The sequence below is a fragment of the Bactrocera latifrons genome, unplaced genomic scaffold (assembly GCF_001853355.1).
Source record: "Bactrocera latifrons isolate USDA-ARS-PBARC rearing strain unplaced genomic scaffold, ASM185335v1 scaffold_16, whole genome shotgun sequence".
Classification (NCBI taxonomy): Eukaryota; Metazoa; Arthropoda; class Insecta; order Diptera; family Tephritidae; genus Bactrocera; species Bactrocera latifrons.
The window spans coordinates 2513799-2535387 of NW_017535074.1; the positions used below are offsets into that span (position 1 = coordinate 2513799).

The following is a 21589-nucleotide window of genomic DNA, read 5'->3' on the forward strand; positions in this document are numbered from 1 at the left end:
TTTAAAAAATGGCATTGTGGTGTTGGTAACCCTTAATTTTTATTATTGACAAATATTGTTTTTAAAATGTTACATTTTTTATTTATTTTTACAGAGCACAAATCAACTAAAAATAGGTGATCTTTCGAAATTTCAATGCTGCCCAGAATGATAGAAATAGAAACAAGATTAAAGTAAATTCGTAAAATCTTATAAATCAAATAGTGCTAGTAGATATTTCATTAACAGAAATTAGGCGCGTTCTCAGTTTTTTACGCTATCTTGCTGATTTCTTCTATTTTTTTATAATATGACACGCTTCCCTAGCAAAAACTTTGCCAGCTAGTCATAGTTAGCAGTTAAGTAACACACTTAATAATTTTTTGGCGTTTCCCAATTCTCACATATGATTCTTTTTCTACCTCCTTTTTGTTTTGTTTGGTCTAATATTTGTTATTCTATTTTGTTTGTCCAATTGACTTCTTTTCTTTGCTTTTTAATAAATAAAAATAATATGTAACAAATTACATTTAAATCAATCGCAAATATTAAATTTCTAAAATTTCATTATTAGAGAATATATTAGACATTATGGATGACAGCGTATGTATTTTGAATTATTTAAAAAAACGTCAATTAAATCTTAAATTTTACAGCAGTACAATACAGAAGGCCCTCCTAGTAATCAAGGAACTCGAATTAACCACAAGGCTGGCCGATTTACGTGTCTTACATGCAGTAAGCGTTTTACAAAACCATCTCTTCTGCGCCGTCATGAGGTTATACATTTGCCAGATAAACCCTTTGAGGTACAAAATTATTCAATTTTTATAATAAATAATTTTATTTTAAAACGTATTTTGCTGGAGTAGTGCTCGGAATGTCATAAGCGCTTTTCACAAGATTCCTCATTGCGACGACATTATTTAGAGAAACACGATTCAAATTTAAAGCGTTTCCAATGCATTAAATGTCCACTCAGGTAAGTCATGCATATGTACATAATGTATTTTATATTAATCGCATATAATTTTTTTCAGCTTTGCTCAAAAAAATAATTTACGTTTACATGTTGAAAAGGTGCACCCGTCAAAAATATTGGGACATGCAAAGAGCTACGCCTGCGACCGATGTCCATCTGTATATGGGAGCAAACAAAAACTTAGTAGGCACATAAATTTAGTGCACAAAGATGGTAATAGATCTAAAAATGCTATTGATAAAATAGAAGATGATGATTTGGCATTAACTCAAAGCGTTTTGGAGCAACTCAAAACATTTCAAATGGAAATGAGTTCCTTACCAGCATCTGTCTTGGAATTTGAAGAGAATTTTGATGCTACAAACGTAAATGTCTTAGACAACCCCAAAAATTTTATTGAAGTGCCAACACAGCAACCAGAAGAAGAATGTATTATTGATGAGGTGCTACTTAAAGATCGTTTAAATGCGCAAGGTATTGAATGCTACCTGAGTGTGCAGCGCACTGTAAGGAAAGATGGATGTGCTGTATATATATGTGAATTTTGCGCTAAAGAATTTCGAAAATCATACGATTACATCAGGTTAGCACATAATAAAAAATGTGTGAAATTTAACCATATAAGAATCAATAAATATGTGATATAATTTAAGACACCGACGTGTACATACAAGTGAGCGGCCCTACAGCTGTGGATTGTGTGAGCGTGCATTCAGCACCAAATCGAAGCTCCACGAGCATATGAAGATACATCGTTTAAGTGAGCAGCAAGGCATACCGGCAAAATATTATCCCTGCGCAGTTTGTAGTAAAGGATTTAGTTCACTGCGATTTCTGGACAAACATATGAGGTATAGATATAATAAATATATACATACATACATTTTAATAAATAAATATATAATTTTGTTTTTAATGATTTTAGCACCCACGAGCAAATTTACGAAGTCGCATATAAATGCAAAATATGTGAAGAAATGTTCAAATCCAGCATCGCACTTACTTACCACAAACACAAACAATTTGATGCAGACTCTGAATTATTGCAACAACTACTACCAACACCTACTGAAATCTATACAAATGGCAATAGTACGGAAAGCAGCAGTGGAATACAAGATTCTTCCGCTGCAGATTGCCCACCAGAAACAATAATTAATATGCAACACTTAAAAATGAAGCGTGTTGTGTCTAAATGGAAATGCATTACATGCGAAAGGTTTTCCTTTGTAACTTCTGCCTATATATACAATAAATATTTATTAATTTTCTTTTTGCAGACATTTTTCCAATTCCTCCACACTACGTGATCACCGGCGTATATATCATGGGGTTTATAATCGTAAACGACGCATATCAGCTTCAGCCTTTCTTCGTTGCTTCAAATGTTCTTATTGCGCGCGTTTCTTTGAAACTAAAGCTCGTTGTAAAACACACATGTTGACACACTTGAAATGTGTACTAAACACAGATAAATCCAATCAGCAGCCGAATGCAACAAACATAATTAATGCATTAGTGTTTGTCACTAGCTTAACAAATCCTGTCTCTGTTAAAGTTGTAGAATTTAATGTAATAACAAAACGTCGCGCAACAAATATGCAACATATAATTAAAAAACGCGTAAAAAATTCACCGCAGCTTTATAAATGTAATATTTGTAAGGATAAATTTCGTAAACAATGCGATTTAAAACGTCACTTAGTTGTGCATACAGGTGAACGTTTACATAAATGTGCCACATGTGATAAAAGTTTCAGTTTGAGTAGTACGTTGAAGCAGCATATGCTAACACACACCACAGAGCGTGCAAAGCACATTTGTATCGTTTGTATGAAAACTTATTTGACCAAGAAAGCGCTCAATGTGCATTTAAGACTGCATACCGGCGTGCAGCCGTTTCAATGTGAACACTGTGAGCTCGTATTCCGCACTTCTGGTCAAAGGATAGCACATTTAAAAGTTAAGCATGGCATACAGAAATTGAAATCGACCAATAAAAAGGAAAATGCACCTTAGGTTCATTGTATGCATATTATTTTGAATTCACTGTTGTACAACTTCTATACTAACTAAACTTCAATAATTTCATTTTTATATGGAAAACAAAATACATTTCTTTTGAAGAACTAATTTTTTACAAGTCTTACAATAGTATATAGTTCAAACGCAAAAATATCAAGCTGTTGCACGAATATTTTAGGTTATATATCCTCAAACAAAAATAAAAAATTAATTACTAAAAATCACAACTTTCAAACATAAAAAAAATATGTTTCTGTGAATATAACACCTAGCGCAACATTTGAAGAAAATTAACTAAATAATAGAAACAGCACCAATATGCCAATATCATGTCCATTTACATATGAAAACCCGGCGATAGTCCATATGTGAATTGCGCTTCGCGCTCCTGACTACGCGCTAATTCCATAATTTTTTGACGCTTATCAGCTACTATGAAATCATCAATATCATCACACATCTCAGAGTCGCCACGTTTGCGTTGACGCAGTGGCGACATATGTGTGGCAACTACGGATGCCTCCTCAGCTTCACTGGCTTGGTATTGCAGATAATGTGGTGATATTTTTTTCTCCGACCTAAAATGTGAAGTAACGTTAGAATTTCAATTATATCGACAACAAAATATAATACATACATTTTCAACAAATACGGATCAAAGGGAAAGAATGTGTCAAGTGTTTCTTCTGGTGTGGCGGTATCATTAGCATACACTGTTGCTAATTTACGACGTGCATTTCGTTCTAATATCGCATGACAATAGGCCAACTGATAGGCACGCGTTACACCAGCGAATGCAGTGGCCACAGCAGGCAGACAGACGCGTAGGGGATTAAAGTTGCAAGTAACTATGGCGGACAGTTGTAGAGATTGTAGGAACAATAAACCTGCAAATTTAAATTTTTTTAGAAACATGTGCTTGAAATTAGTAAAGAAAAACATACTTTTCCTGTCAGCCGTTAAATCGCGACTGCGAAATGCTATAACATAGAAAACAGCTTGGCATAGTGAGAAAAATACAATGTTCGCCTTCAAGGAACCATTTTGACGGTACTGATCACAGCGTTGAATATACTGATGCGCCCAATCACAGAGTTCTTTGAGATAGTATTTTAGTATGCTAAAATTAAAAAAATATTGCATTTTATAATAAAAATTAATATAAACAAATATTAATTGTGAAAGTATTAAAAAAGAAGTAAATTTAAAATAATAAAAAAAAAATTAGTAAATTTAAAATAATAAAAAAAAAAAATTAGTAAATTTAAAATAATAAAAACAAAAATTAGTAAATTTAAAATAGCACTTACTGTAATGGCAAAAATTTTGCACGCGCCAAGAAACTGGCTATGTAACCAACAGCTGCCTGTCGTATGACTGCCGACACATTTGGATTTTTAATTTTGTCCCAAAGGGATTGTAGAAAAGCCTCTGCAATTGTGTTCTGTATGAAAAGGTAAATGCGTATAGTTATTTTAAAATGTATATTAAAGCTTAAAAAAGAAACTTACCTTAAAACTACTGTGGTAAAATAATAAAAACTGCACATGGTGAGTATTGTGGGAAGGCAATATCACATTATCAAAAACTGTAAGCAGCACTTTCCAAAATTTGTTCAGTTGCAGTCTTTGTTCTGCGGTTGTATTGAGAGCATACGGATTTCTTGTATCTAAGAAATTAAACATTTTCTCCATGCAAATATCGAGTGTATGCGCAATTGTATGCTTCATTGGCAACAAATCATCGACCTTTTGATTAGCGATAGAGGCTGCAGATAAATAAAAATGATGTTAGTTTTCATAAATACAAGAAATTATTGAAATAAAATTTGTACTTACATTTTTGGCAATCGTCCATTTCGAAAATTTCTTGGTCGTCATTCTCTTCTTCCAATTCCTCATCCTCTTCACATTCTGTTTCCTCTATTTCGCTTCTTGGTGCATTCACATCCAGCACAACCAATCTAAAACAGTGAAAAATTCAAATTAATATTAAGAAATTTTTCATACAAAAAATTAATTTACTTTTGCATTAACAATTGCATGACGAATTCTGTGAAAATAGGTTTATATTCAGTTAACCATAGCACGTTATGTACATAACCGGCGATTACATGAGTGGCTTTCTTGAAGTATGGAAATTTATTTTCAATAGTTTCCAGCACGACTTCAAAAGTCATTGGTATAGCTGTTAAAATACGATCCAACAAATTATGTATTGCGTCTAATTCTATTTTAACATTATCTATTGGTGTGCCATTTGGCCACATTGCCTCATCAGTATCAGCTGGTATCCACAATGAAATTAACTTGGGTATGCCGAATTCCACATATTTATTGTTTGCAACCATAATGTCAATATAAAATTCTGTATAAGCTTGCAATGCCGCAGGTTGTCTTTTTGTCCATGGTAATGAGATGAGTGCCTCTACCAGATTTGTAAATTTCGGACTTAAATCATATATTAATTTGTGTGCATCCGACATTATTTGCGAAAATTCATTGTCCTGCAATTGTAAAGAAAAATAAACGAATATTTTATAATGCATACAATAAACTTACGCTTATTTCAGTTTCTTTTAGAAATGCCACAAATTCATTTAAGGGCTGAAAGTTGTTGTGGTCATTGACAGCTTCGACTGCATCCAGAATACCCTTTTGTTTGGGTATTTCAAAACGAACTTTGTTGATGGCTATATTTTTAGCCCTTTCTCGTTCAGCTGGTGAATAAGCTTTTAGTATGGACGAGAGCCCTGTTTTAGCACTATATACCGACGACATTATTGCACAGTTATAATCGTTTCAAAGCGAAACCACTAGTCCCACAAATATGTTGCAACGTATAGGTTATAATTGGGATGGCTATTTAAGAATGTACCACAGAAATGTGATTAACCTCCACCGCAACTGGGTGTATACGTTTATGAAACTCAAGTGTATGTATTGTTCTTTTACTTCCGCGTTTTAATTGAATCACTTCACCTTTACTAAACTGCGCTAATCCTACCTCACAAGTTCCTAACATTTCTCGTTTAACTTAAAAAGAAACCAAATTTATTGGTTTTCCGACAATTAAGTCGTATTTCAAAATAATTGCAGACGTGTGCGAGAAAAGTTAAAGAGCACGTTGCGGAAAATTTCACGGGATCTTGTAAATGTCAAAAACAGTGTTGTGAAAGGAAAATTTTTCTTTGGTAGTGGCGGGCAGTCAGTGATGTATTTTGACTGTTGGTTATAGCTTAGTGCTAACAAAAATAAGTACTTGGTACGTTGTTTTTATAATTTTAAATTTTTTATAACCGTACAATGTAATTTTTTGTTTGTCATATCAACGCCTAAATAAATTTGAAAATGATGCTCACTTTTTATTAATAATTTTAATGAGAAGACAAAAAATAAATCTTCATTAGAAAGTTTAATGAATAACGGTTTAATAATTTGAGTTTATCTTCTGAAGGAATACTGTGTAATTTGAGGCATACAGATTTGAATCAAGCCTTTACCTACATATATTTTAATATTTAAAAAAATAACTTCCAGTCGCTATTAACTCGTAACATTTCATATGTTTATAATAAGAGCAACAAGTTCAGATTCCATAGAATTTGTTTCTATTTATTTTTTCACATACAAACAGAATTACATACATAAAAAAGCTCCGCTTAAGCAACGAATTCGTATGGAATTGGTGCCAATTGGATTGGTTCCTCAATCTGCTTAACGAAGTGAGCTGGTTTAGGTGCCTTGGGTTGGCGTTTCAAATTCACATATACGCCCTTAGCTTTAGCTTCCTTCAATTTAAGCTCATTCTCCTTGACACGGCGCAAGAAATCCTCACGGCACTTGGAGTGATGCACATGTTCAATACGTACATTAATACGTTTGGGTAGGATCTTACCGCGCACACGTTTGTTTACAATGACACCAACGGCATGTGGGGTAACGTTGTATACACGACCGGTTTTTCCGTGGTAAGCCTTGTAGGGCATACCCTTTTGTACGGCACCATGTCCTTTAATATCGACAATATCGCCGATTTTGAACACACGCATGTATGTAGACAGGGGAATGGTACCATGCTTGCGGAAGGGGCGCGAGAACATGTCTCGAGTGCCGCGACGATAACCCTTTGAATTGGTCATATTTTTGCTTGTCTTGGTTGCCTGCAAAATTCACAAATATTTAGTACGGATTTCATTATAGGTAATTAACGTTGTTGCTTTTGCACTTTTGTTAGGTATTTTTAGTGTGAATTTTGTGTTATTTGAGCACTTTTTCACAAAAAATTCACTAACCTTTAGGAAATGATGTCCACGCGGTCCAAGATGGAGTCGAGAAAGAGGGAAGAAAGAAAGACAAACAGTATTGCCAGTCCAATGACAAATCGGTTTTGACAGTTCGAATTTTTGACATTTGCCTATTGGTTTGTTCAACAAAGTGGTGATGGAAGAATCAGAGCTAAAATAATAATTTAATTTATTGATATGACAATTTATATTTTATGATGTATTGCGTTATATGAACATTTTTAAATTTTTGGAAAATAGTGGAAATTTTAAAGTATACCTAAATCAACCGAACAATGCATCAGCAAACTAAACCGGATGTTCGAAATTTTTTAATGTAAATTAGCAGCTCTACTTCTAATTGTCAGTAAATCAGCTGTTTATTGTCGAGTACAACAAAAATCTATAAAGCATATAAACTATTTTAACAGATTGTGCAAATTCGTACATAATAGCCAAAAAGTATCTTCTACAGATAATAAAAGATTAAGAAAATGGAACAATTCAAAGGCTTAGAGAAAACACTTTTCATATGGACACAATCATCTCTTGTACAGGCCAGTACAGAAAAATTGAAAGAGGCAACTGGCGGTGAGGTTATTCTAGAAAATATCAATCGCTTGACTTTCGGTAAGAACTATTTCATAAAAAGAAATGACTCAGCTGAAATTTATTTGGAAACTTTTATCTCCCAACATACTTAATTCAGCCACTTACGGCGAGGCTACTTTCGATCTAATTGTAATTGAAAATGCACAGTTGACAGATGCTTTCGATAAATTGCTGCGCTTGCTGAAGCCAAATGGAAAATTATATTTAGCCAGTATTTTTGGTACACCCGAAGTTTTTCAACAAGAACTAAAACTTTCTGGCTTCATTAACGTTACTATAAATAAGGAGGACGGCACTTTGACTAGTCAGAAACCAAATTATGAAACTGGCTCAGCAATCAAGTTGTCCTTTGCTAAGAAAGATGGCAAAACCCCATCGGTATGGAAAGTTAATGGTGATGGCGATGAAGAGCTAATCGATGAAGATGATTTGTTGGATGAAGAGGATAAGAAAAAACCGGATCCTGAAACCTTGAGAGGTATGCAAAATGTTTTATTTTATGATATTTAAATAATCTGCTAATAGAGAGTACAAAATAAGTGTATAATATATATTATTTTTCTCATTATGTGTAGTTTGTGGCACCACTGGTAAACGGAAGGCCTGCAAAAATTGTTCTTGCGGTTTAGCGGAAGAGCTTGAAACTGAGGCTGCACAAAAGTCTAAGGCTGACACAGCAAATGCTAAATCCAGCTGTGGCAATGTAAGATACAACTCTTCATTTTCATAAAATTATAATTAACGAATTTCTTTCTAGTGCTACTTGGGTGATGCATTCCGTTGCTCTTCATGTCCGTATCTTGGCATGCCTGCATTTAAGCCTGGTCAAAAGGTAGAATTGGCTGGCAATTTACTTAATGATGATATCTAAGCAATCACCAATACACTTTGCTGTGATTTACATGTATTCGTATTTAATAATATTGTGCAAACGCATCTAAGAATTAATATAGCATATTTAGTTCCGACTGATGTGAGGAAATAGTTTTAGGAAATCGAGATTTCTTGTCTGCAAACAAACATTACTAAACTTTGCAGCAGTTTACTTAATTTCCAGGTTTGATTTCCGAAGTTTAAGTGTGTTCGTTTGCCGTTGCCGTTTTTGGACCACCCTATTAAATCAATCATTAGATTTATTTAGCCTTTCCAAATATCTTGAAAATATCAATATTTCGTATGTAGAAGTTTTATATACGTATGTAATTTATTTTTTCATTTATGAAATCACAATATGTGTGCTTAAAAAATTTTTGTAATGAGTAGTAAACAATAAAACTTTGCACATAACAATAACTTAAAACATAGTGTGTAACATTTTGTGCCACGCATAATTATATCTATACTTATTAAAATGCATTATATTGCATACTAGCACTCGACTCTTGCTAACGTCTTACGTACAAAGAATCTTAAGCTTCACAGGGTGTACCTTTGATGAGCTCGCGATTGTTGCCATTCAAAACACGATAGTTCACTGCTGAGGGGTCCAATTCTTTGTACAAATATGTTGGCATCTTATCCGACAACACCCACACAGTACCTTCATTGTCGATTTTCATGTCGTTGGGGAACACGAGTGCGTGTGAATCGGAATCGATAAGACCTTGTGATTCCAAATCATATGGGCGTTTCACATTCCAACATGCAATTGCATCCTTATTGACTTGTGTATAAAATATAACACCAGTATCTTTGTCATACACTTCAGCGGTGGATTGGCCATTCATGCCACGATCACCAACAAATTCGAAATCGTAATAAGCTGCTGGACTCGTTACATGTGTTTCATTTTGTAAGACACGATTGGAGACTTTGAATTCTTTGGTGCTGGCTAAAGCATGGAAATAAATATCTTTTGTGTGATCAGCTTTCAAAGGACCAACCGCCAGACCAAATACACCATCTGTCCATTGGAAGTTGACGCCACCAACATTGAAGTCACCTTGTAGCGGATCGAAATGGAAGAAATTGTGTTTGACACGATATGAGCGATCGTCGCGGAATGAGTAAACCACAAGTCCGTAAGCGCCCAAATCGGGTATGTATGCGTAGGCGTCGTTGCATTCCGTGCGTTCGGCATCAATCACCTTAAAGTAAAGTAATGTATTTGGTTTGATAGATTGCTACTCTTAAGTATTCACTTACAATATTTGCGAAGAAACTGTCGTCCTTTATCTGCTCTTTTGGTATCGGGAAACGGCGCAGCACTTTGTCAGTTTTTAAGTCGAAGATAACGATGGAATTAGCCGTGATTTGCTTGGGGTTGCCCAGAATATCTGCTAATCCTGTATCCAAAACCCATAAACGATCACAAACGTCGGCTTGTATGCGGAAAGTCGAAATAATTGTGGCATTATCCTTCAATGTGGTTTCTACCGATTGCGGCTTCTCGGCATCCAAACGACCACCAGCTGAAGTTTTGGCTTCTTGTGGTTCTACATCGATGGGTAGTGTATTTGCTTCCCAGCTTGGATAGGGACGCAATTTCGGAGATTTATCGGTAGTCCTAAGATCTACGTAGTTGAGTGAAGCTGCTACTCCGGCCCTCCATCTAGAAAAATAATAAGAAGCTTTTATGAGTACACATTTATATATATGGAAGATAATGCTTTTGCAAATATTTGTTTTTTATTCATTTCCTTAGTTTTTTTTTATTATTTAGAGTTTTTATATCTTGTAAAGTATATAGGAAACCGTTATTTTATTTAAAAAGTTGTGGAACAAGTCATGTGAAATTTTATATTAGAATCTACAGATGTCACTCAGCCCAGGGTGACTACAAAAATCGGAAGTATATTTATTAAATAAAATAAATTACAATATTAATGAACAAAGAATTGAAAATAAAATTGTAGTGCGCGTGTGTATTTTTTTATACATCTTTAGATTATACTTTTAAATAATAAAAATATTTATTCTAAAATATTATTAATTAATTTAAATTTGTATATGTATTACTGGCTTGTTTAAAATAAAGTTAAAAATAATATCATTATTTCATATCGTGAAATATTAAATAAAAAATTAAAATTAAATTGTATAAAAATACAGAATAAAATTTAATAGTAAACATATTTATTCTAAAGTAAAAATATATAATTTTATATGGTAAAAAAAAAAAACCAAAAAATCGATTGATTTACAATTCGCTAAATTCTTCACTGAGATAAAAAAAAAAAAAAACAAATATTAACACACTTCATACAAATAAATCACGTTTCCAACGAACTCTTTCGCAACCAAAAGAAAAAAAACTCAAAGTCACTACAAATTAACCTCAAATCGGTTGATGATTTCGCGCCGCAATTGAGTTGCCCATCAGATTGAGAGCTGCCAATCGTATAATTAACTGTTTACGGCGATTGAGTTAGTGTTTGTATTTATGTGTGTACTTGTAACGTTATGTAATTTGCCATTGTAAGCTATTACAAGAAAGAATCGCTTGAAAAAGCTTCGGCAATATCTACTTTGCATAATTACAGTTAGAATGTTGCAATTTAATGCGCACAGCAACAAATTGCTTTAAGCCGCGTAGCCAAAACCACGAAAATCAAATTAGTTGGTACCAAGCTGGCAGCTAAAGTACGTAAACGTTTCTCCAACTCAAACACAGGGTCTTCCTAAAATTGCGGTTAAATGGGGCTTCAAGGGTAAAGTGGGTCAAAACATGTTTCCCATTAAGTTCAATTACATTGAACTAAGCTCACTTACGCTATCACGATGATAATTAGAAATTTAACGGTAATTGAATATAATATTACATTACAATATGTTGTCAAAACATTGGTAATGGCGTTGAAAATTGTTTAAATGGATTTGTTTAGTAGCAAATGCCATAACTGAAGTTGATTATAAAAGATGAAGGCGAATAAATCGCAAAAACCCTCAAGCATGTAAAATAAAGTTTGAATAATGCATCAAATAACAAAGCAACAATTGATTTGACAGAAATATGGAATATAGGAGAAATTACTGTACGTACATGAATATGTTCGCATGTGTATACTGTTATGTCTGTACTCGAAATCTCAGTATATACTGTGCTCGAAATGACTCAGCCATTTTATATATGCCTTTTAATTTATTATATTATATTACGTCAAAATGCAAGTAAACGAGCAAAAAATATACACATATGTATGTATATTGAATAATATACATATGTAACATTTTGTTATAATTTTGTTACGATTAAAACATAAATTAAAATTCGCTGTTTACATTTAACAACTATCGTTTCCTCTTTTGAGAGAGCGCAGCCATTAAAATAACAAACAAACCAACAGTTATTAGAACTCGTTAATCTCTGTTTACTAGTTATGATTTTGCTTTGCGGCATTTTGACAGTTCGAAATTAAATTCAACAATAACGCGTAAAGAAATGCAACTGCAATTTGAATTTAATAATTTAGTGATAAAAAGTGTGCATACTAAAAAATGACTTGCTAAAACGTAAAAGCAAGGCCCCGGCATTACTTTAAACATAAAAGTTGAGAGCAATAATATGAAGTGGCGGTTAAACTTTAAATACCACAGGCAGGCGATAAACAGCAATTGTGGTATTGAAATTGAGTATAACGACGATTTTCTAACAATAAAATATCCTAATATAAGACGTACACTTTGGTTGCTACAATTGGAAATCTGTCCACCTGTGTCGTTTAGAACGGAAATGTTAAAAGTGTAAGTTCAAATGTACATATGTATGTATGCAGACATCTGTGCAGCAATTACATACATATGTGAAATATGTGCAAGGCGCTCCTTCTCATCTGTTGCTTTGTTTTTAGTTCGCGCTTTGCATTTGAAAATTTGGGGAAAAGTATTAAGCAAGTGACTGCTATGAAAATTAATTTGGATAAAAGTGTAAAAAAGTGATGTTTTAAGAAAAAAATGCTGTAAAATATTATGAGTGCGCTGTTCATAACATAATAAAGCAAATTCTTCTGAGGTACAGAATTTTATTGTTGAGAAAAGTTTAAAATTTTGGGAAAAAAGTAATGTTAAGTAACGTTAAAAGTAAATAAGTAACGTTAAATGTGACGTTCAAAAGTAATTCAATAGCGTATTTTAATAGTGCTCACACTAAAGCTACACAACTGTAATTGTATACGGCTAAATTGACTATGAGGCATTCTAAATGTGATAATTGCTCTGCGCACAACAAGGTGTATGTTATAAATAAATACATGTATGTAAATAAATAAGAAGTTAAAACCTAATAATGTATATTGAAAAAAGTGAGTTCACCGGTATATAAATAAAATAAAAGCGTCATAGTTTCTAGCTCCTGCGGCATAATAGGAAAAGCGGTTAGAAAGGCGAAGAATGTGCTGGTTTTTGTTTCGAGTAGAATTCCGGTATTTTTTTTCTACAATGCGTTATGAACAGAAAAGAGAAATCTTGTTACTAAAGAGAAAGCCAAATTATAGTAAAGGAAAACTTTAAATACTTAGTAAAAGTAGAGCAGCAGGGAAATTAGCGTTGCTAATATACATATCGTACATACATATATACATACGTATGTACATCCAATTTTTTTCAAACGACAAACTTTTCCAAACAGATAGACATCAACACACTAAAGGACATAGAAGAGCAAACTTCTCACGAACATAAAAAAGATTATACTTATTCAGAAAAAAAATGTTTATCGCTTCGGTGTGATCATAAATAAGAAATGTGTGAAAGTTAAAATTAATTGAAAAAGTTGTTATCTAAAAAATAAACTAAACACAATGAGGGACTCACAACTTGTCATGACGCCTCGTAATATCATACAATCATGAATTTTTACACTTGTTTAAAATAATTGTTGTTGGATTACATACAAAAATGAGTTTACGCAATTACAATCCTTAACGCTATCTTTTCGGCTCATTATAACTGATAACTTTATGTTATTCTCATAAAAATATATAAGTGAGAAAATAAAACAAAGCGCAAAAAGTGTTCTCAAAGTATTTATTCTTAAATACATGCCAATTTTAGCTGTGTAAGTTTGTGTAAAAGATATGTTTGAAATGTAGAGATAAATGAAGTTGTTAGGTGTTAAAGTTTCGCTAAATGCCCTTACATATAAAAGAAGGCTCTTAAAGCCTCAATTAATCTTCAATAAGTGAAATTTATAAAGAAGTAAAGAATTATTAAAAAGTGAAATGTTTCAAATAAAATTATTTGATATATTTTTTTCTTAAATATCTAAAATACATATGTTATGTATAAGCCTTAAGTATACATATGTACGAAATATGTAATTAGAGAAGCCTCCCGTAATCTTAAATATATCCAAATTTTGGTTGGAAATTGTGTGTTAAAATAAAATGGAGCTTAAAATGCAGTGAGAGAATGGGGACAGTGCGAAAAGTTTTGAAAATAATAATATTGAAAAAATAGTTAATAAGATACATATTGCGAAAAGCAGTTGCAGTATGAAAAGTAGCAAATGGGTAAGTAAGGAATATTTTTTGTACAAATTTAATTTTTTTATTTCCTAAACATATTTTATCCCTTCTAATTCACGATGTTTTTGAAACATATTTGATTAAAAATTATTAAGCTAAATGAAATTTGCAATAACAAGACAAAATGTTAAGTTCATTAACATTATTCGAAGCTATAATATCCTTCACAGGTGCATTTCTTATAGGGCTCCAAAAGCATACAAAAATATATTTATCAGAGTTCATATAGCACTTATATGCTAGAGTACTTCGATCTCAACAATTTATTTGGAAACTGTAAAGTAGTTTTGGACTATAATCTGTGCCAAATTTAGTTGAACCAACAGATAGACATCTATGAATCACGTTGGTCATTTATAAACATACTTTCTAGAGTCTCCGACATTTCCTTCAGGGTGTTATAAACTTCGTGGTAATCTTAATATACCCTGCTCTTATTATAAAATGTTTACCCATATTTACCAAACCATCGATATAAGCGCATACATAAGTATATAGGCTAACTGTTACATATAATTATATAGGTGCGGTTCACACTGCTTTGCTTATCATGAACTTGACAAACTAAATCTATGACAAAAAACTGGTAGTGAAAACTAGTTGGTTTACATTTCTGGCTTTCGGTTAGTTGTTTTTTGCATAAATTAAAACCGTTTGGTATTAAGAGATATCGCCAAACAATTGTTGTATGTTGTATGTGTTGTATAAAACAAGCTTTAAATTAAAGCAGCACGCTTTTATAATTTTACTTTGAAAGCAGTTAACTATTATTTGCAAACAAAAACCGCAAACAATTAAATCAATACACCTTATTAAATGGTAAACAAAGCTAGTTTCCTTTTTTATATTCTGTACACCTAGCCTCCAATTAAATTCTATACACAATTACAGTTCGAATTTATTCTGAATTCATTTGCTTTTAAAATTTCTCTTCATATTCACGGCACACAAAATCTAAGTATATCCACATCAATGCTGCATATATTACACAATGCGTCATTGACGTAATATTTGTATGTCTTTCAATTATTCATATAATTTAGTGTGATTTCACCTTTTGTGTAACAATTACCTTGGCACAGTGACAAACAATTTGTCATTCCAACGCTCCAAACCCAAAGGCAAATTATTCTCGGGCACATATTGACCCTTGCTGATAGCCTCTTGTTCAGCTTGTGCATTTGGCCATTCAAATTCCAGTTGTTTCCACGAAAATTTCTCCTCTAACTTAGCTTTACAGCAGATTATGCCCGCACAGAGCAGTGTGGCAAAAAAGAGATACTTCATTGTATTGTTTTTTGTCAAAAAATTTAACTTAAAAAAAAAATTTGTATTGATATTGTTTTTCCGCGAATTGCTCTGAGTATTCGTAAATTCAAGTAAACCGTTGCCGTTGAAATATACGCTGTTACCGTCACTCGCGCCGCTTTTACACTGCGTTCGGTTTAAGCTTGACTTTGGCTTTTTATTAATTGATCGGTTTGGTGCTGTTGGCTCGGTCAGCCTATTGCAAAATATTTAAAATGAGAACTTGTTGGTTAGCACAAAACCGTTTGTCGGCTAATGCTTTTCCGAAGTACCCATCTCGTCTGTTTGTTCTGCAACATTGCCACTCGAGGCTGTCAACATGTTGCTCGGCTGGATAAAACAGTTTGTTTAAGCGAGTTACAGTTTTGTGCGCACTAAAGAGGCTGGAATATATGCCTTATTATATGGTGTAAGTTCAATTAGTTTACGTTAGATTCTACACTATGTATATCACCGAGACGGCGATCATATTTTGATAGATCTGAAGCTATGTTGCTAGAAAAGGCTTGAAGTTGCATCTCATGTATTCGAAAAGTGCATTGAACCAACACAAATCTTCGTAGGCCATATATTTTGATTCCAATATTTTTAAGTGCATCAACATGTTTCAACGCAGAAACAAAGCGAATAAATGTTAAATCAAATATCACAGATATTATTTTAGAACATTTCTTGGATATTTAGGCAACGAATATTCGAAGTCAAACTGACCTATAATTATCTATCTTTTGACATATTATGATATGAAATAGGTGTAGGTTTTGTGCCGGTGGGATGTTCTATAGGGACTTCCCATACTTGTAAAGATTAGTCAAATTGGAGTACACAATATTACTGCTCAGAGAAGATCGGACGTTTTCGGGGCAAATTTTGTTAAGCGATGAGGCCCATTTCTTGCTCAATGTATGCAAACAGTCAAAAGTACCATATTTATCACGAAGGGCAACCTGAAGAGTTTCAAAAACTGCCATTTCATTTATAAACAACGGATTGATATGGTTTGTGGGCCTGTGGAATCATCGGTCTATATTTATTCAAAAATGACGCCGGTGAGAACGTAACCGTAATGGCGACCGTTATCGCGCCATAATAACCGACTATATGATGTCTGAACTAGAAGCTCGTGATCTGGCGACATTTGGTTTCAACAAAACGGCGCCACTTTCCATACATCGCATCAATCATTGGATTTATTGCGATAACACTTCGGCGAGTAGATAATTTCACGTTTTGTGCCGGTCGTTTGGGTACCAAGATCTAGTGATATCACACCGTTAGACTTTTTCCTGTGAGGATATACTATAAAGTCTAAAGGACAATGGTGCTTCGATTTGTGTCATTCGCCAATTACCAATCGAAATGCTCGAACGAGTCATCGAAAAATGGATTCAACGGATGAACCATCTGAGACGTAGCCGCGACAAATATCTCAAAGAGATAATTTTTGAAAAAATAAATGCCAAAGAATGTTCTTTTGAATGATACTAAATATTCCTCATTAAATTTGAGATTTCTGTGTTTTTTTTTTTTTAAAGGGGACCTCGAAATGGATAACCCTTTATATACATATCTATCCACAACTAACATATCAACGCTTTAAATTCACCTCTCCAGACGTTAAACTTGGTTGACAGTTTTGGCTAAAAAAAATAAATTATACATTTTTACATAATTTGTCGCACATTATGTAATTACAAAACGGTTTTTCTTACAAATATGCACAGAAATTAATTTGCATATTAAATGCACCTTTTTACATGACACTATTTTTGGTATTATTAACTTTTGCTTTTGTATGACACTTGGTGAGCTTCCTGTCAGTCAGTTCAATTTTAACTTTCGATATTAAATTTTATTTTAGTTTCATTTTATTAATGATTACCAGTGTCTGTCTGAGCTGTCGCGGTTTTTGTTCTTGTGCAGTCAATGAAATCGCATAAACAAAACATAACAAATATAAAGCAGCTAATAATATGACAAACTGATGGCATCATTTGTACGGAGTGTGCTGCTTACTGTCCGAATGGCAGCGGTAACGTTCTATTTGTGGAGCGAACCATAAATTTTGGCATGAGCAGCGACCGTCAGAGTTGATTTCGTTTCTGTAAATTATATGATTTGCCAGTCTTTTATGTAAATTAATATTTTTTTGCACGAAAGTTAGTCAAATGATAAACAAATGCATGATAAAATACATTTATAGTAATATGAATTTGATTGACAAGTAAAATCAAATTGATTTAGTTTTTTGTTTTCGTGAAAACTGTAACTTTAGTTCTTTGTTCGATTTCAGTAATTTTAGCTCATGTTGGTTATATAATATTTCATTATTATATTCATTAAAACATAATTGTATTTCATAATAGTTATGAAATTTCAGTAATAAAATGTAATGTAGCGGAAACATGAATTAATGAAAATAATTATTTTCTGTGGGAATTTATTTTCTATAAAATATGCTTTTTATTACTCTACCCTATTTTAATTTCGTTTTTTAATATTTGATACTCCAATATTGCCAAGGGATATCGTTGACATTATTATACATAAAGGATCTACCAACAAGAGCGAAGTGACGTTAAAATTATATAAAACACTTAAACTTCATCAAAATAGCATCTGTTGTTTTTGTTATCCAGATAATTTGAATAAAATGCCGGCCAAATGGCTACCACGGTATCGTTTGCATATCTCCACCCATTTTCGATAACTCGGAGCAGCATTTCGGCTATAGTGCGCTGAATGTGGTCTTTGAGTTCCTTGAACATTGCTGGTTGCTTGCATAAGCCTTTCATTTAACATTCCCACAAGAGAAAATAAAGTAGAGCTGTTAAAACGTATGATCTTGGCGGTCATTTTACTGGCTCATTTCCGAAATTAACGAGTCGACAAATTTTTGTATGGAATGTGTTTATGTTGACACGGAAAACATGAGGCCACGTACCGGTCAACATCGCGACATAAATCCGTAAACAAACATGGACTTCACGAGCTGTGCGTCATTGCTATTGGAAGACGGCGTAGAAATCAAGCGCTATGAATTTGAATGATAGAAGAAGGAAGGTTCCAGACAGCCTAATGAAGAAGTCGCGTAACTGGAATCCACAAAGAAGTTGCATCCGATCAGAATTAAAATGGATAATGTCGGTTCTGAGTGAATTAGCCGATTAAAAGATCACCTGCAATGGCGCAAAGACCACAGGTCTCAATCTTACACGATTTTGTTCGAACTTGTAAATGCCCTATGTTCCATAGTGTAGTTATAAAAAAAAATAGTACGAAGAACATATATCGAACTCAATTGAATTATCACAGTACTTTTAGTACTTTAAATTATCTTCTTCTTCTGCAGTCGTTCTTATTTTTCCAGCTTGGCGCCGCAGTAGATGTAACGATGAACTGTACGAGATATACAACGACAATTAACATAATTCACCGAATTAAGAGCTATTTGCTGGCTAGGTCATGTCGTCCGAATGGATGAAAACGTTCTAGCTCTGAGAGTATTCATCTTTAAAGTATCTGCGTACTTTGTGCTTGTTCTGAATATGTGATAGTTTTATACATTGCATGCTAAATAATTGCTTATCAAACACAATAGGGGGATTCGCTTGCTCTTGCAAAATCCTTGCACGTTGCAAGAATTGCATATATTTCCTCTTATTTGCAATGGTTGTAAAATATGTCAGATCAAAGCCCATGTATATTTGCGTGGAATGTCAGGCAAAAATATAATTGCAACCCTGTTTTAGCTGTCATTTTACATAAAGACATATTACGTCGTTAAATTGTTGAGGTAAGTTTGAAATAGATTTTATAATTTATACTTAAATTATAAAGATTTGTTACAGTTTTTTTTTTGTTAAAAATGTATGCAGAAGGTGCGCCAATTCACAATAGCTATGCATAATAGTCATTCACAATAAATTGATCGAATCAGTCGTTCATATATCACTAGATTCTGCAATGGGCCCTTGTATATTTCGGTATAGTATTTTTGCAATCTGCAATCTTGCAAGAGCAAGCGAATACCCCTAATCTCTAGCACCACTCGTAATACAAGTATACCGTTTAATCTGTACATTTTCGTTTCCGAGTCTCCAATAACGGTAATAATACAGCTATAAAGCTTTGGTTTTGATTGCCAAATTTTCAGTAATTTACTTCCCGATCCATTTAGACTTTTTGAAAGAAAAACCAGTTTAGCTATAAAAAAAACACTTTCATTTCGCGAACAAACAGCACAACAATCGTCATACAAAGTCAGACACCATTAACTTTGTTGTTTATTATACTTTGGAATCGCTTATACTCGCGCTTCTTTGATTATATTTTTGAATGCGGCATTTAAAGCTCAAATCAAATGCATGACTCACACTTAAAACTGTATGGAATTTCTTTTTGATTGGCTTCCTTATTTACAATTCTAGTTAGTCTATTTGTAATGAATTTAACGCGCTCGTAATGCTTGTTTTTGTTTGACGTTTTTACGCGTCGTCAATTTGCTAATAAACGGTCATAAAAATTAGGAATAATATCTGAGGTATAAAAGTTTGTAATATTGTTGCTTGTTCTGAATATTGTTGCTTGTTTTTTTTTTAGGGGGTTTCCAAATAAAATGTGTCAAGCAAGCTTATGCTAAAGATTGTTTTTGCTTTTCAGTGAATTTGAAAAAAAGTTTTCTATAGCTCGACCAGTTATGCTAATTTCTTTCATTCTGATTCTTTTTATGCAACATTGTGATTTGGTTTTTTGGTAATTTAAGTAATTTAGATGTTTATGAACTTTTCAATTGATAATGATAACCTTCGAGTTAAAATGCTTCAAGTATAAATGAAATTTTCTACCCATAATAAACCCCTAGTAACCCCCATTTTCTTACTACAAAATCGAGTTGCCAAGCTTCTCGGTAGAATTCCATCCCATATAAATCTAAGAAAGATGACCTAAATTCAAATTTTCATCCTACATAAATCTATTTAATTTCTTTGTAAAACTAATCGAAGAAGTCTTCTCATTATTATACATACTGTAAACGCCTTACTTAACCAGATTTGGTATCAAGACGTTGCTGTCCAATTCGTCTACATTTTTCTTCGTAGGTAGGTTAGGTTAGATTAGATGGCTGATCGAAGATCGCACGTAGACCGGGATATGTAGTCCTTTGTGAAGCCATAGAAAAAGCAACTGCTATGTGCGGACTTATAGATTAGTAAAATGCTTGGTAGCCAATACATGTATGCATAGGCGTTTAACTTCAACTCCTCCCAGTTTGGTGGGCTGTCTGAAGGTATGCGCTACCGAGTGTTTAGGTCTTATCTGAGTTGTTTCCACCTCATCCTCTTCCAACCTTACAGTATGGACGCCAATAGGGCGATGGCCTGTTAAAAGTCTCACAACTAGGTGGACACTAGCATTACTAGATCTCCTGCGATCAATTTTTGGCAAAAAAGGCAGCAAATCTACTGCTACCTTAATGGCTGTAACCTCGGCTTGGAAGACAGTGCAATAGTCAGGAAATCTGAAATTGTAAAGCCCCCCACCAACCTTTCCCTCAAGATTTCCTTCGTAGGCAACTTATGGCTGGTTTTTAACTTGGTATATAGTCATTTGAATTATTAACTATTTTTAAGTTTTTTTATGGTTTTTACCACATTTATGCTCTGTTGTGTGTTGTAGGTCATAATGTCTAACCAAAAATTTGACAACCAAAATCATCCTCTCATCGATTTATGCATCTCTATATTTATAGAAATTTAACCGGTAACTTAACAATTCAAGGTTCCAAAGCTCTATTCCCCGTGTTGTAGTCACGACCTCAGCCATCTCGGCATTCCGGCCCCTCTTCAATGCTGTGTAGTTTATTTATAGTGCCACCGGTTCCTTGTTTTGCTTCCAAAATGTATTGTATTACAAACATCCGGTATGTTTTGA

The 21589-nt window shown here is 33.4% G+C and overlaps 5 protein-coding genes across 7 annotated transcripts; 2 read left to right on the forward strand and 3 right to left on the reverse strand.

Moving 5' to 3' along the window:
- Positions 1–485: 485 nt before the first annotated feature.
- LOC108966425 (zinc finger protein 808-like) lies at positions 486–2982 on the forward strand. Of its 2 annotated transcripts, none has more exons than XM_018929321.1 (7): positions 486–582; positions 636–788; positions 852–961; positions 1020–1544; positions 1615–1812; positions 1887–2180; positions 2242–2982. In XM_018929321.1, the coding sequence occupies exons 1-7, from the start codon at positions 571–573 to the stop codon at positions 2978–2980; spliced, it is 2031 nt and encodes a 676-aa protein (XP_018784866.1). In that variant the 5' UTR covers positions 486–570; the 3' UTR covers positions 2981–2982. The 2 variants fall into 2 exon arrangements, with proteins under 2 accessions (XP_018784866.1, XP_018784867.1); XM_018929322.1 differs by having other exon boundaries at positions 639–788.
- On the reverse strand, positions 2982–6152 carry LOC108966426 (RNA polymerase I-specific transcription initiation factor RRN3). Its single transcript, XM_018929323.1, has 8 exons — positions 5548–6152; positions 5011–5492; positions 4825–4949; positions 4498–4754; positions 4297–4430; positions 3931–4106; positions 3624–3873; positions 2982–3564 (listed from the first exon to the last, which is right to left on the reverse strand). The coding sequence occupies exons 1-8, from the start codon at positions 5764–5766 to the stop codon at positions 3324–3326; spliced, it is 1884 nt and encodes a 627-aa protein (XP_018784868.1). The 5' UTR covers positions 5767–6152; the 3' UTR covers positions 2982–3323.
- Positions 6153–6579: 427 nt separating this feature from the next.
- LOC108966427 (60S ribosomal protein L21) lies at positions 6580–7357 on the reverse strand. The gene is made up of 2 exons (XM_018929324.1): positions 7281–7357; positions 6580–7148 (listed from the first exon to the last, which is right to left on the reverse strand). The coding sequence occupies exon 2, from the start codon at positions 7125–7127 to the stop codon at positions 6648–6650; it is 480 nt and encodes a 159-aa protein (XP_018784869.1). The 5' UTR covers positions 7128–7148; positions 7281–7357; the 3' UTR covers positions 6580–6647.
- Positions 7358–7536: 179 nt separating this feature from the next.
- On the forward strand, positions 7537–9086 carry LOC108966434 (anamorsin homolog). 2 transcript variants are annotated; one of them, XM_018929337.1, is made up of 5 exons: positions 7537–7634; positions 7703–7901; positions 7981–8361; positions 8459–8586; positions 8641–9086. In XM_018929337.1, the coding sequence occupies exons 2-5, from the start codon at positions 7766–7768 to the stop codon at positions 8752–8754; spliced, it is 759 nt and encodes a 252-aa protein (XP_018784882.1). In that variant the 5' UTR covers positions 7537–7634; positions 7703–7765; the 3' UTR covers positions 8755–9086. The 2 variants fall into 2 exon arrangements, with proteins under 2 accessions (XP_018784882.1, XP_018784881.1); XM_018929336.1 differs by lacking the exon at positions 7537–7634 and having other exon boundaries at positions 7651–7901.
- A 19-nt stretch (positions 9087–9105) lies between these two features.
- Positions 9106–15797, reverse strand: LOC108966433 (protein yellow). Its single transcript, XM_018929335.1, has 3 exons — positions 15420–15797; positions 10029–10434; positions 9106–9970 (listed from the first exon to the last, which is right to left on the reverse strand). The coding sequence occupies exons 1-3, from the start codon at positions 15632–15634 to the stop codon at positions 9293–9295; spliced, it is 1299 nt and encodes a 432-aa protein (XP_018784880.1). The 5' UTR covers positions 15635–15797; the 3' UTR covers positions 9106–9292.
- Between the last annotated feature and the right edge of the window lie 5792 nt (positions 15798–21589).